General features: G+C 48.2%; 1 protein-coding gene across 2 annotated transcripts in view; it reads left to right on the plus strand.

Annotated features, from left to right (window-relative positions):
* The window catches only part of NUDCD3 (NudC domain containing 3), a 70,716-nt gene that overhangs the window by 32,248 nt on the left and 23,226 nt on the right, over window positions 1-15,242 (plus strand). For both annotated transcript variants that reach the window (XM_044946787.1, XM_006051305.3), the window contains exon 3: window positions 13,831-13,963. In XM_044946787.1, the coding sequence (XP_044802722.1) occupies window positions 13,831-13,963 (133 nt within the window). The remainder of the gene's footprint in view (window positions 1-13,830; window positions 13,964-15,242) is intronic.

Here is a 15,242-nt window from a genome sequence, read left to right on the forward strand (position 1 = left end):
GTTGGCCGTTGGAGACCAGGTGGTGATGGGTGTGATGGTGGAGGAGAGAGCTGGGGACCAGGTGGTGATGGGTGTGAATGTGGAGGAGAGAGAAGGGGGGCCCAGGTCTTGGGCAGAAAGTTGATGTCAGATACTGTAGGGGGAGTGCAGGCTCTGAAACTACAAAAGCCCTGCTTGGCTATGACACTTGGAAGTTGCTGGGCTTGCCAGAGAGTTTCACAGTGGGGTGCTCTGGAGGGTTAGGTGGAGAGGAAGTGACTTCCTGAAGGGAATGCTGGTAGGGAACGGGGTTTTTTTTAAGTCCTTGTTTGTTGTTAAGGTCTGCTGAAGAATGAAGTGGGTAGCAGTAGATGAGAAGAGCTGGAGGCTGTGAGAGACAGTATATCCATGGGAAGGGTCAAGCAGGAAGCAGTCAGGGGGCCTGGCAACGTTGATCTTGGCAGTAGGAAGCAAGAGCAGCATCCCAGCTCCCTAGGGCTCAGCATTTCTAGTTAACATCGAAATTGTGTTCCATAGCATTGTTAGGAGTGGAACTTTGCTATGTCAAATGAATGCTTCACTTTGTGTGTGTGTGAGTCACTCAGTCATGTCCAACTCTTTGTGACCCCATGGACTGTAGCCCGCAAGGCTCCTCTGTCCATGGGGATTCTCCAGGCAAGAATAGTGGAGTGGGTTCCATTCCTTTCTCCAGGGAGTCTTCCCGAGCCAGGGATCGAACCCAGGTTTCCCACATTGTGGGCAGATTCTTTACAGTCTGAGCCACCAGGGAAGCCCATTAACTAACACCTTAGTTCACTGGAGTAGTTCTCTTTGCAACATATATTCGTGCCACGCCAGTGTGAAGGTCTTTGGGGTTGGTGCACCTCTTCCTGGCCTGGCAGAGGGTGGAGAGGGTGGAGGGAGTCAAGATGGTGATTGGGCGAGAAAAGGGCTAATTCCCCTGCCTTGACTTTCTCTTTGGATTTACAGTTGAAGCAGTGGATGAGGGCCAGGCAGTAGGAACCTGAGGTGAGAATAGAGGAGACAGGTCAGTTCCATCTCAGAAACCTGGAGAGCAGAGAGGATAGAAGTGGCCGGATGGCGCCCAGGCCTGTGGCTGCCCCCATGCTGGTCAACCAGCCTTATGCCAGGCCCTGTCTCAGGTCATCAGCCTGCAGTTCGTGATCGATTTTCACTTATTGGAATTTAGTGGATTCAGTTCAGTTCAGTCACTCAGTTGTGTCTGACTCTTTGCGACCCCATGGACTGCAGCACACCAGGCTTCCCTGTCCATCACCAACTCTTGGAGCTTGCTCAAACTCATGTCCATTGAGTCAGTGATGCCGTCTAACCATCTCATCCTCTGTCGTCCCCTTCTCCTCCTGCCTTCAGTCTTTCCCAGCATGAGGGTCTTTTCCAGTGCGTCCGTTCTTCACATCAGGTGGCCAAAGTATTGGAGTTTCAGCTTCAGCATCAGTCCTTCCAGTGAATATTCGAGACTAATTTCCTTTAGGATGGACTGATTTGATCTCCTTGCAGTCCAAGGGACTCTTGAATTCCAGGTGTGAGTTTTTGCCTGCTGCAAAGGCATTCTAGAGTTTACTGAGAGGAAGCTGGCGCACATGCAGAAGGCTGACATGAGGCTGACCTGCAGCAGGACAACTTCAGGTCAGGCCTGAGGCTGCTTCAGTGGACAGCCCTCCCCACCCCTGATGGCTCCAGGCCTTCACAGCTGAGGAGATGGACTCCCTCTCTGCTTAGAGTTCCAGGGTGTTCTTCTCAGATGGAAAACGACACTCAGACATTGGTAACTTGAAACTTTTTGGATGGATTTAAAAGAAACAGTGTGAGAATGTCTTCTTTAAGATTATGATGAATGTATAAGTTCTGTGGTTTACATTTAATGTGTTCAAAGCTTGTCCAGCTGTATAGCAGACTCCGTGTTAGGTGTGGTTTTTCTTCTGGAAGATTGTGATTTCACGTGGGGCCCCATGACAGCTGTGCCTTTTGCTGCCCAAGTATAAGCGTGAGACGAGCAGAGAGCACCACGCGTGCCGTCTGCGTCCTGGTGTTGAGTGTGAAGGGGGGATTCATCCCTCTTATCATCAGGGATGAAGCTTGGTCCTGGTAAGGGCTTGGTGGGGAAAGGCAAGGATGGATGAGCGGGCTGAGGAAAACGGGTGGGTGAGGTGAGGCGTGCCTCCAGTGTGATTGGGTCACCCAGTCCCCGACTCTCAGCCCCCAGCTTCTGAGTATCTGGCCTCTGCCAGCCCTCCAGGTGCTCGCCCTCCTGCTACTCCCGCCGTCCCTTTAGGCTCCCATGCCACCTGCTGGCTGGTGCCCCCAGTACCCTCTCCTCCAACCTCTTCTTGTCCCTGCTGACCCCCCACCAGCTTCCTTTCCCACACTGGGAGCGGCCTGCCATCTGATCAGCTCCACATGGCAGCCTTGCAGGGACCTTTTAAAGCCATCAAATGATATCACTCCTGGTTCCAACCCTGTGGTGACCACCCATCACTTTTTGATTAAATTCCATATCCTGGTTTTAAAAGCCCAGGTCTTACCTGGCACAACTGCTTCTTGTCTTTGACAAAACAGTGACAGTGTTTACAGAATTGATGATCCAGGTGAGTAATGCTGCTGACGGTGACACTTGCTCCGGCAGGCTCTGCTCTCAGCGCTTGTACGTCTTGACTCATTTAATCCTCACATCTCTGAGATTGGTACTGATAGGTCCCCATTTTACTGGTGAGAAGCTTGAGGCATCAGCCCAGGGTCACATGGCAAGTCGCTGGCAGAGCTGGCTTAGGGCTGGGCGCGTGCCTCCCCTGCTTGCCGGGGTCATAGGCACCCTTCTGCCTGTCAAGCCTCTGAGTGACTCCCTTGACCAGAGATGTGGCTCTGTGGCCTTTCTGAGCAGCCTGTCCTGTCGTCTAGCAGATCTCAGTGGGAGGCCCTGGAGGCTCTGCAGGGGCCACCCAGTCACGTTTATTAACACGGTGCACCACTGGCCCTCGTGGTCTGAGCCCCACTCAAGTGGGCCTTGCCCTTGATGCCCCCTCTTAGGCCCTGGCACCCAGAATGGTGTAGGCATAGTGGTGCTCAGCTGGTACTTCTTGAGCAGCAAGGGTGTGGATGCTGCAGTCACAGAGGTTTGGCTTTGGCACTGCTGGTGGCCAGGCCTGGACAGAGCTGAATGTGGGGGCCTGAGGAGAGGGTGGCACAGGGAGGCCAGTGCCAGGCAGATACCAGGCAGCGGGGCTGGGGGTCAGGCAGAGTGTGCCGAGAACTTGGGCTATTTGATGTGGGTGACCCTTTTAATCGGGACGGGGCAGGTTGATGCTGATGCTATGGGGCTTGTTTCCCAGCAGATTGCTTAGCTCTTCTGCTGGAATTCCTCCCAGAAGTTGGTGCATGCAGGAAAACAAAGAGCCATCTTTCTGAGTCTAGATTGGAGTAATTCAGGCTAAAATCCCTTAGGTCCACTGTCGCCAAACTGTGGTTCAAGTTAGGAAGCCAGCTCATCAGTGCCCTTCACGGACTAACTGTTGTGCAGACACACCTTGCTATTTGTGGATCCCTGGCACTGTCGCCCCCAAAACGGCAGGAGCAGTAAATAACCACTCTCCAGATAAAGCAAATGGGAAAACACTGCCAGAATTTGCTACATCGAGTGCTATGAACAATGGCAGTCGGCAGGGAAATTATGCAGAGGGAAAAAGCCCTTTTATTTCCTTTTCAAAATTGGTGGGGCTGGAGAAGTTCGGGAGGTAGGGAGGAAAAGGAGGGGGAAGAGTAAATACAGTAATCTTGAATTGGAGATGATGCCAAGCCTCATTGCCTGGGCTTTGGTTCAGCATCACGGGCAGGAAATGTTAGCGAATGTCTATTATTAACAACCCTGCATCGTAGGGAGCTGCTTGCACACGGAGTACTGGGTGGGGTCTTGTGAAAATTGTTTGATGTAAGTCTTTCAGCAGCCGTGTGAGTAAGCAGGTGAGGAAATCCAGGCTTTAAAGGGGTTGAGACATGTGATCATATAACACCCTTGCCCCAGTGAAAGTCAGGATTCAAACTTTGGGGTAGCTTGAATCCCAGGGCCTGAGTTCTGGCTGTAGAGTGAGCCTAAGAGTGGAGTCGCCCTTCTGCCCCCAAAGTGGGCTGGTGCACTTGTCTTTTGGGGGTTTTCTGATTTTGGTCCTACCACCACCACCCCTTCGCTAGCTAGTGTTCCCTTTCTGTCCAGAAAGGAACAGAATGCCACCTTGCGTGTTGTTGTCGTTTCTTTAGTCACTTTCAGCCCGGGACAGTTTCTCCGTCCCTTTGGTTTTTGTGACTGTCAAACTTCTGAAGACATCAGGTGTGTTGTAGACACTCAGTTTGTGTTGGTCTAGTGACGGCGGAGCCTGGTGGGCTGCTGTCTATGGGGTCGCACACGACTGAAGTGACTTAGCAGCAGCAGCAGTCTTTTCTCATGGTCCAGTTGGGGTATGGATTTTGGGATGAAGACTGCAGAGGTGCTGTGTCCCTCCCCTCACATCCTATGAGTGTCCGTCATACAAACGTGACTTAAGACTGTGATGTTGGCTTGGTTGCCTGGTTGAGGATAAGTCTGCAGGCGTCCTCACCCAATGTCACTGCTGTTCCCTTCTGTTCTCTGGTCACTGAGCCCATCTCCACCTCTAGGAGGGTAGAGGAGTTGCTGAGAATTTGTTAAATTTGTTAAATTCTCAACATAGATTAAAACCACATTGATGAATGTTTCGGGGGAGATACTGTGAGGTTATGCAAATATCCCATTTCCCCTTAAAAATCTCACCCACTATTTTTAGCATCATCAGTGAATCTTGCTTACAGCAATTATCACTGTGGTATTAACACTGATTTTATATTTCCCTCATTCCTCCTGTTTATTAATTAGTTGTTTGTTTATTCAGTCATTCATTTGTATCAGAGTGACTCACGGGTATCACTTTATTCTCTGCCTTGTAGTCCAACACTGTGTTACGTATTTAGCCACTCACATCAGTTCCAGCTCTGCCCCATTGGGAGGTCTCTGGTTGGCTTCTTTATCCTCTTGACATTCTGCATCCTGTGGTTTTTTGAGCGCTTCCTTACTTTCTGGCATTGCCTGGTTCCAGGCTCATCTCATTTTCTCTTACACCCGTTCTCCAAGGAGCCTGATTGCTTTCTTTACAGGCAATATTTAGAAACCATACATGGCAGTGAATGAGCTCACTGCTTCTGGGAACCCCTGCCGCTGGGCCCCCCCACCACTGCCCTGTCAGTGTATGTGCTTATTATCTTTTTTTCTAGAAATGCATTGAAATCTTTGTACCTTTCTCTGAGAGTGAGAACAGGGCTCCTATCACCTATAACCTGCGATGGAATAGGCCAATCCTTCTAGTAGGTGAATTCTGTGTCCCAGCTTGGATGCGTTCTGGAGGAGGTGTTCCTGCTTTTGTGATTGACTGGTTGACTGTGAGCCCCAGGTGCTTCTCTGTCTGTCTTGTGTTGGTGGATATATCCACCCCCAACACAAGCACCACCCAGTCATCACCTTTCGTCTTTAAACGGTGTTTCCAGTTGTGCAGCCTCATACACTGGACGCTGATTGACCTGCTGTCGTGCTTACCCCCCTGGATGTCAGATAGATCTCTGATGCGATGTCCTGCCTACTCTGTGACCCCCTTTCTGCCCCAGGGCCCTCCTCTGGCCCCGTGACCCTCTCTTGATCCCACGGCCTCTCCTGGCCATGGTGCAGCTCCTTTCCTGCATGTGTGCTGGGTTCTCTTGGGCAGCAGCATGCAGACTCTCTTGGCTGCGCCCTCAGATGCCCAGTGCAGATGTGGGGGCAGCTCCACAAAGCTGTGCTGGCTCTTTCTCTGCAATACAGCTTCCCATTTTCTGTTCCCTGTTGTGTTCTGTTCCACACGTAGATTTTATGACCCACATGCTGAGAAGTGCTTTTGTAGGGTATGCACTCTCCAAGGCTTCATGGAAGGTTATACTCCTCTCACCCTGCTCTCTCATTATCTCAGTGGTTTATTTATTATTTTTTTTTGTCAGTCGATGGGTGAGTCCATCATTTTGCTCATGATTGTGGTTACTTGCAGGCCATGTTGTTTGGTGTTCAGTGGCAGTTCAGGTTCCTCCTCTCTGAATGTCTTCTTGATAGCCCTTGCCGACTTTCCTATTTTTGTTACTAATTTGTAGAAATCCTTTATATATTTCAGTTCTTTGTTGGTTATGTGTCATAGATTTTCCTCCTCACTTTGCCCTACCGTTTGTTTGTATTTAAAAAAAATTTTATTTATTTATTTATTTTTGGTTGCTGCGAGAAGACTTTCTCTAGTTGTGGCGAGTGGGGGCTACTCTTCGTTGTGGTGCTTGGACTTCTCATTGTGGCGGCTTCTCTTGTTGCAGAGCACAGGCTCTAGAGTGTGGGCTCAGTAGTTGTGGTGCACGGGCTTAGTTACCCCAAGGCATGTGGAATCTTTCTGGACTAGGGATTGAACCTGTGTCCCCTGCATTGGCCAGCAGATTCTTAACCGCTGGATCACCAGGGAAGTCTTTAACTTTGTGTGTTTTTGGGGCCTTCTCTTCTAGAAGTATTACATTTAATTTAGATGTAAATATTCTTTATATCTAATGTATTTTCTTGTTAATACTTTTCTACTTGGATGTGGTAAAAATATTTCCTACAAAATGTTTAAAGTGTAAGTGTGCTTATCACGTCTAGGTTTAGTTTTGTGCGTTGGCGCCCTTGGTCATACAGCCATTCTTCCTCACCTCGGTGCCACCCAAGTCCATGAGGGAGGCACTGGTTCAGGGTTGGGTGGTCTTCCTGCTCACCATTTGCTCCCTGAGTGCCAGGGCCACAGTCGGCATTTGCAGGGGATGTGTCCGTCCCCTGCTCCCTGCCCCCGCCCCGGTTTGTCCTCTTCGGAATCATCTTGGTGATTCTTGATATCCCTTTTGGTCTCTATTTTAATCCCCCTACCTCTGTTTTTTCCAAGCTTCATCCTCATCCCTCTAAGGTCTGGACTAGAGACGTGGAAGCCCGAAGCCTGAGTGTGCCCACCTCACTTGGTGGGTGAGATTGTCTAGTCAGGGGGACAGTCAGGAAGGTGTTGAGAGAAGAGGCAGCAGACAGCTTCCAGAATGAAAGACCATTTGCTCTCCTCCTTGGGACAGGGGCAGGGATGGGGTGTTGGGAGGGCTTACGGGAGGGAAACACTAGATAAAATCCCATAAAACGTGTGTTGCCAGGTGCCTGGTGTGCATGCACTTCCACGTGATTGTCACCTGAGAATCCTGGGAGGTAACAGGATGAAGAGCCTGCAGCCCAGAGTGGGTGTGAGTGGTCTGGCTCATCATCCTGAACCCCTGGCCCGTCTGCTGTCCACTCTGACCCTTCCTAGGTTGGAGCCACCAGGAGTGGGGGGAGAGCCCCATCTGGCCGCATGTCCCAGTGATTGGAGTCCTTTCATTTCAGATGCTTTCTTATTGATTAAAATTGTTGCCTTTTAAAAGTTTTCTTGAAACATGGCTTTTCAAAAATAACAAAAACAAAAAGCCCAAATGAAGCAAACCTCATTAAAAACTAACCCCCAAATTCCAAATTGCAAAAACTAATTTAAAGGGCCAGCTGGTAAATATTTCAGGCTTTGCAGGTCACACATTCTGGAGCCCAAAGCAGCCAGAGATGCTTTGTAAATGGGTTACTGTAGCTCGTTCCAGTGAACCTTTATTTACCAAACAGGTGCTGGGCTATCATTTACCAACCCCTGACCTGTTGTATCTCAGACAGTGTCTTAGTAAAACACTTTGAAAATATAACAAAATAAAATTTACGTTAGCCTTCTCAGTACTAATGATGGGACGTTTGTGACACGTGGCTGTGTTGCTGGTTGCATCCCTGATGATATGCAGCTCCTGAAAGTTTGGGTGTTGTTTTCCTCTGGTCCCATTACACACATACCTCATTTTATCTCACTTTGCTTATTGTGCTTCACAGATACTGTGTTGCGTACCAGTTGAAGGTCTGTGGCAATCCTGTGTCAAGCAGGTCTCTCAGCCCCATTTTCCCAGCAACATTTGCTCACTTCTTGTCTCTGTGTCACGATTTGGTAATTCTCCTAACATTTCAAAGCTTTTCATTATTAATATGTATGTTATAAATCTTTAATGGATGAGGAGTTGCTTCTTATGGATGTGCAAAGAAAGTGATTTCTTGAAATGGAATCTACTGGTGATGATGCTATGAAGATTATTGGTGAAATGACAGCAGAGCATTGAAATATTACATAAACTTAGCAGTAGGATTTGAGAGGATTGACTCCAATTTTGAAAGATCTCATGTGGGTAAAATGCTGTTGAACAGCATTGTCTGCTTGAGAAATCCTTCATGAAAGGGGGAGTCAACCCATGTGGCAGACTTCATTGTTGCCTCCTTTTAGGAAATCGCCACAGCCACCCCATCCTTCAGCAGCTATCACCTTGATTGGTCCATAGCCACCACATCAAGGCAAGACCCTCCACCAGCAAAAAGATTGACTCACTAAAAGCTCAGATGATGGTCAGTAGTATTTAGCAATAAAGTAATTTTAATTAAAGTATGTACATTGTCTTTTTAGACATAATGCTGTTGCACAGTTAACACAGAATAGTTGTATGGTATAGTGTAGACTACATGTAACTTCTGCATGCACTAGGAAACCAGAAAATTCTTGTGACTCACTTTATTGGGGTGTGTGGTGGTCTGGGACAGAACCCACCATATCTCTGAGATACATTTATATCCCTCAGTTGGGAAGTCTGTTGGAACTTGAAATGGTGAAGCTAGTCATACGTGTCCTGATTTTGGATGAATAGGAATAGAAAATTGATTTAAAAGACTAAGAATTCAGCATATTTATGGAGTAAATTATCTTTTTTTTTTTGGGGGGGGCGGTAGAAAGAGCGAGAGAGAGCGAGAGAGAGAGAGAGTGCGCGCGCGAGAGAGAGAGAAAGAAAAAGAGAGAGAGAAAGAAAAGAGCGCACGCACGTGGGACAGAGAGTCCCTATCTTTTTGTTTTAAAATGTATATTTCACATTTATACACTTGTAAAAAAAATTGGGATGTCTCTTTCCCTTGTAAAGTAATTAACATGATTTAAGAAAATGTCTCACTATAACCAACTTATATCTTTTGTTAATTAGAAGAGTTTGTAGTAAATATTGATTATGTTTTTGTTGGCTGACCATCTGATACAGATTGTCAAAGACATTCCCTAAATTTGCATTAACACCTGTCAAGTGATTCATGGGCATATCATGAGACTCCAAGCACCTTGCCTCGTTTATTTTAGGTAAATATAGAATCAGCTCATATTTTTAACTGTACCGCAAAATTAATTTTAAAACATTAAAAGCACATTTTCAAAATATACTTGTTGTAAGAATTTTTTTCATTAAACTGAGCCTTCCTTAAGGTGGGGAGTGGGCGCCAAGGACCAGAAGGTATCCCAGAGGAGCTGGGCTGGTGCATGCAGTGACTGCGGCAAGTCCTGTTCCCGGCTGGCCCCTGTGTTCCTCAGCTGGACTTGCTGTTTAGACAAGCTCCTGGTCCAAGTGGTCAAGAGAAGAAAAGACTACACAAGGAAGCCAGGTTGAATGCAAAGGGCATGATAACTCCAAAAACTAGAGATTAAAATGTTAGAGTATTCCTGTTAGAAAATAGATGCGATGCCCTTCAGACTTCAAGGAGGGAAGGAGCTGTGAGATTGTTTCATGATAGTGATGGTGCTTGAGTTAATCAAACATCTGGAAGGAAGGAAGTAGGAAGACAACTTATCAGCCAGGAGAAGGCGTTTGTATACTTGGAAACCAACAAAGAATTTTATCAAAAATTTATGGAGAACTTCTTCAAACCAGGGAAAGCACAAGCAAAAGCCATGGCAGGAATTTTGCAGAAATGAGTCGCATATGGCCAGTTAACATTATATGCAGGGAAATGTGAATCAAGACCAATCGGAAACACTATTTTTTTGTGTGTATTTAATTGATAAAACTTGAGAAGGTGTTCCAGTGTTGAGCAGGACCCTGTGCACACCACTGTTGAGTAAGAATTGGGACAGCCCTTGGAAATGAGTTTCCCACTGTCTCTTAAGGGTGAGATGCTTTCTTTTATACCCTTGACCCAGCAGATCCACTCCTGGGTGAATAGTCAAGATAGATCCTTCAGGTTTGGTGACACAGAAAGGAGAGGAGAGCATAATAAATGTCTGTGAGGTTCCCCCACTTCTTCATTAACAATATGTCAGAATTCATGTTTCCTTTCTTTCTCTAATCCCTTTTTTTTTTGATGTGGCAGAGCCCAGAAATCACAAACTTTCTTTCACCCATGCGTACTTCAGTAAAAAAGAAAAGTGGACTAAATGAATATCACAACTGAACAAATTTATAATTCCCTGTAATCATCTAATGTCCAGACTGCGTTCACTTTTCCCTCATTGTCTCAAAATGTCTTTTTACAGTTGGTTTTTTCAAAATACCTGTCCAGCAAGTCCAAACATAACATTTGGTTTCTCTGTCTTCTAAGTCTCTTAATTTAGAATAATTCCTCTTTTTTTTTTTTCATTTTGTGATGCCCTTTGTAACCATTTGTTTGTAAAGAAACTTAGAACTTTGTCTATTGTAATTTCCCAGATGCTGGACTTGGCAGGTTTTATGTTGGTGGTTTTGATGGATACATTCTCTGCCGCTTCTGCTGTCTGTAGTCTGGTGGTTAGACCTGTGGTGTGGAGCAGATTTAAGGCTCAGCATTAGGACAGGACTACCCCAGAGGTGAGGTTCCCTCAGGAGGTGCCTGGTATCTTGCTGTTGTGGACACAGCAGAATTTTCCAGTCCTTCTGTGAGCAGACTCCCATCCACCTCTCACCTAGAGCTCAGCATCCGTCAAGGAATGCTGCCCAGACTCAGCGTTTCCATTGTAGGTTACACAGTGGTGATTATCTCATTCTGTTGTACCTTTATTTATTATTTTTGGCTGCACGGGCTTTTCTCGAGTGGCAGCGAGTGGAGGCTACTCTCTAGTTATGGTGTGCAGGCTTCTCATCGTGGTGGCTGCTCTCATTGCGGGGCACGAGCTCCAGGTGTGGGATATGGTAGGATCAATGAGGAGAGCAGGAAATCAATGCGAGATGGGGCTGCTCTGCAAAGGGGGAGGATGAACTACTGTCTGCTAATGTACATACACACGTACTGGCTACACCATGTACACCCCCCAACACAGGCTTGCACGCACACACAGCATGAACATGCTCACACCACATGTTCACATTACACACGCACACATGCACATGGAAGTGCTCACACACTGTGTACTCCACACACACACACTGTGTACTGTGTACTCCACACACAGGTACACAGCACATACTCACATGTACACACGCACACCACATTCCTCATGCACAAGCCCTGGCCTCTCCCCCGGGTACATGGACAGTGGCATCTACAGGTGGGTGAGGAGCTGTTACACCTGTGTACCACTGAACACCCAGGAGAGGTGGCCTTTGCCTTAGAGCATGAGGGACAGGTGTGAGTGAGTGGAGGCAGGGTGTTCCAGGGTGGAAGCAGCTCTTTTCTGGCTCTAGGAACCTGGTGAGTGCTGGCCAGCACCTGTCTCCACATAGTGGGGAATCTACCCCTCCCCCCACCCCAAACCCTGGGAACCTGGAAAGGGGCTTGAGAGTGCCCCCTGCTGAATTACAACCTGTTCCCTATATGGGCTCCAGCCTCCTGCACAGAAGCCTTTATTTGGGGGCTGTGACCCCTTTTACCCACCACTTCTCCCACTCCCACGCCGCCACCCCCACAGGGCAGGGGCTTGGAGAGAGGGAGGGGGGAGGCGGCCTGAGTTCCTTTCCCACCTGTGCAGGTGCTGCTGGCTGTGGGCACCTGCAGAGCCTCTCCTTTGGAGAGGGCCTTTTCTTTAACAGTCACAACCCTGTTATCTGGGCTGATCCGGCTCATCAGGCGTGGGTGCTGCAGTGAGGCCTGCTCCCTGTCTGCACCCTGGCTGCTGACGCATGCTCCTCCTCCCACCCTTCCCACTCCCCCCGCCCCCTTCCCCCTCCCACCCCAGTTCTGGCCAGCAGCTGCAGGGGTGTGGCTGTAGGCTGGTCTGGGAGGACAGGGTGAGGGCGAGGGCCCAGAGAACCTGCATGTGACAGGAGACTTATTTTATGCACACTGTCGGTGGGAAATAATCAACTTTATTTAATGAGAATGTGGATTTAGAGTGTTAAAAACACCCAGAAGCTTGCTCATCTGTGCTGGGGAAAAGCTGCAGGTCCAAACAGGGTTGCAGGGGGCAGGGAGGTGTGCGTGCCTGCTGAGCTGCCCACCCTGTGATGCTCCCTGGCCAGCGCCCTCCACAGCCACCAGCTGCACAGCGCTCGCCTCTGCCGCGTGGCTGTCTTCTCCCCGAGGTTCTTCACGTTGTCCCTCTGTGCGTGTGTCTTTGTGTCCAGAGCCCCCTCCCTTTAAGGACATGGTCGTATTGGGTCAGGCCTACCCTAATGACCTCATTACAATGGATTACATCTGTATAGACTGTGTCTCCGTGTGAGGTGCCGAAGGCTAGGACTTGAACACACTCATTTTGGGGGACACAGTTCAGCCCGCAGCAGCCACCAGTTTACCAGCCCAGAGAGCCTGGGCTGTGGCAGAGGCCCAGCCTCAGATTTAAGGTGCAGAAGGCACACCCACAGGAGGGAAACATGTTCTTGGCTTACAGCGTTCACCTGAAAAGTGCATCCTCATTAACCACCACTTGCGGCCCCTCCTGACCAGAAGTGAGAGGCTGATGGGGTACAGCCCTTGACCCTCTTGTGTGTTTTCCTCTGCAGACATGTGGGCGTGCATGGGAGTGTGGCAGCCCACCCATCAGCCTCTCTCTCCAGGCGCATCAGCGGGCTCCGCACGCGCAGGAGAACGGGGCTGCATGTACCTGTTGTTGGGATGGGCGTGCTCATAGGTGTTGTCTCCTCCTCAACTAGGTTTCTGTCTTTTAATTTAGATCAAAAACTTACTATGATGGACTCTCAACTTATTTCTATGTGGTGTTTTTACTATTATTAACAGTTAAATTTTGTGACAATTGTTTTATCGTGTTTTATTTTTGACATCAGCTTCTGGCCATGCCTGTTTACATCTGTGCTGGGTTGGTAATACACGTACAAGAAGATTCAGCTGACGGAGTTTCTTTCCTAGGCTGTCTCATAAGCACACTGCTCACATCTGAAGAAAGTCTGCAGTTCAGTGCAGTGCCTTGGCTTTGATTTATTTACCAGGGGAAGATGGAGGCTGGGCTTGGATTAGAATTGAAGTTGAGTAGCTACAGGCTAAAGTGGTTTTTTGGTATTCCCCCCGCCCTGCCTTTTTTTAAAAGAAAATATGGCCTGCCAAGCAGTTTATGGGAAACCAGGCACCCACAAGCCCCAGGATGTTATTAATTAGGCTCTTTGGCTTGTGGACTGGTCTGGTTTTTAAGCTTTGTGAAGACCAGGAGGGCCAGGCTATGCCATGGACTGCATTGACAGATATTTTTCCTAACCTTGAGGGTGCTACACAGGGTCTTCTCCTTGGATTTTCCCTTTGTTCCTGTGACTTCCCATTGAGGCCCGAATTGGGTGGTCAGAAAGGAAATCAGCCAGAGGGAAGGGGAGTTTTAGACGCAAAACCAAGCAAGGTTAGGTGAACGTTCTCAGGACCTGGAGACAGTATGTTCCTGGGACCCTGTGGGCTTCCTGCCCTGCTTGTGGGCCTGGGCTGTCGTCTTACTTCTTGTTCTTTCTCAGGAGACAGGAGCAGTTCCAGAGAAACCCCGACAGCTACAACGGTGCTGTGCGTGAGAACTACACCTGGTCCCAGGACTACACGGACCTAGAGCTCAAGGTGCCGGTGCCCAAGCACGTGGTGAAGGGCAAGCAGGTAACCGCCAGGTTCTTCCAGCTTCATCTGCTCAGCTTCTTTCCTGAAGCAAAGGCTTCAGGCTGTGGGCTGCACTGGAGCTGCTTCGCCACCAGCACAAGACTGCTTCTTGTCTTCAGTCACCAGCATACCAGTCTCCGTGCTCTTTAACCACGTCAAGTATGAGACCCAACTTAGCCTCCTATGTGAATAGCACCTGAGCTTTTTTTTTCTTTTTAATTATAGTATTCTCATATCATTTATTGTCTTTAGTCTCTGCAAAAGCACTACAGAGTAGGCAGGGCAGTTATTGTTACACCCATTTCACACTGGAGAAGGTGGAGTCCTGAGGCAAAGCGGAGCACCACAGGTTCTGTTGTGATAAGCGGACAGTCCTGTGGTCTGTGGAGCCGTAACATTTACAGCTTGAGTGGATTTCTCCATCTTAATGAGCTTGAGTGAGTAGAAATTTAATCTTTTAGTGAGATAGAGATGTTTACTTGGGGACCTTGCTGAGAATAACATTATTATAGCTCGTTGTAAGTAGGCAGGCTTCACATTAAAGAAAAAACTCTCATGTGAAATGGGACATTGTTACTATAATCCACAATGTAAAAAATTCTTACATATGCTAGAAACTGTTTTCTTATTTCATTTGTCATGAGAAACTACAACCTGCAAAGTAAGTGGTATCTTTCATGTTTTATAGATGAGAAATTGAGGCCGAGAGAAGTTACTCAGTTATCCAAGTTGACATGGAAAAGTCACCATGTGTCTCCTTCACTCTTGCTATGCCAGGAGCAGTGAGCACTGTCTGAATGTTTTAGAAGGAGTGAGTGACTGAATGGGTGCCCTGGTACAGCCGTGGTTTGATTCAGGTGTGTCTGCTTCTAAAGCTCATACTGTTTCCCCTGTGTCCCACTCCTCACTTTAAAAGCAGAAACAACTGCAGCCTTCTTTAAAAGGGACGGTCCCAGAGCATATGAAGCGGAAGTTGAGTTTCATGTACGTTTCAGAGAAAGGACCACTGTGTGAAGTGGCTCCTGCTGGTCTGGATACAGGCAGTGAGCAAGCCCTTCCAGACCTTCCCCTTAGCCCACTTCCATCCTGAGGTCCCTCCTGGTCCCTTTGTGATTACCCAGGCTCTACCTAAAATAAACCTGCCCTCTGCAGCAGTCTGGGTGGGTCTGGGGAAGCCTCTAGAAGACTGCAACTTCCTACCAGTGTCAGATAAACGCAGTTCATCCTGCAGCATGGAACACAGGAGCAGGACTGGAGCCCCTGGGTCTTCACAGCTCCT

The sequence above is a fragment of the Bubalus bubalis genome, chromosome 8 (assembly GCF_019923935.1).
Source record: "Bubalus bubalis isolate 160015118507 breed Murrah chromosome 8, NDDB_SH_1, whole genome shotgun sequence".
NCBI classification, from domain to species: domain Eukaryota; kingdom Metazoa; phylum Chordata; class Mammalia; order Artiodactyla; family Bovidae; genus Bubalus; species Bubalus bubalis.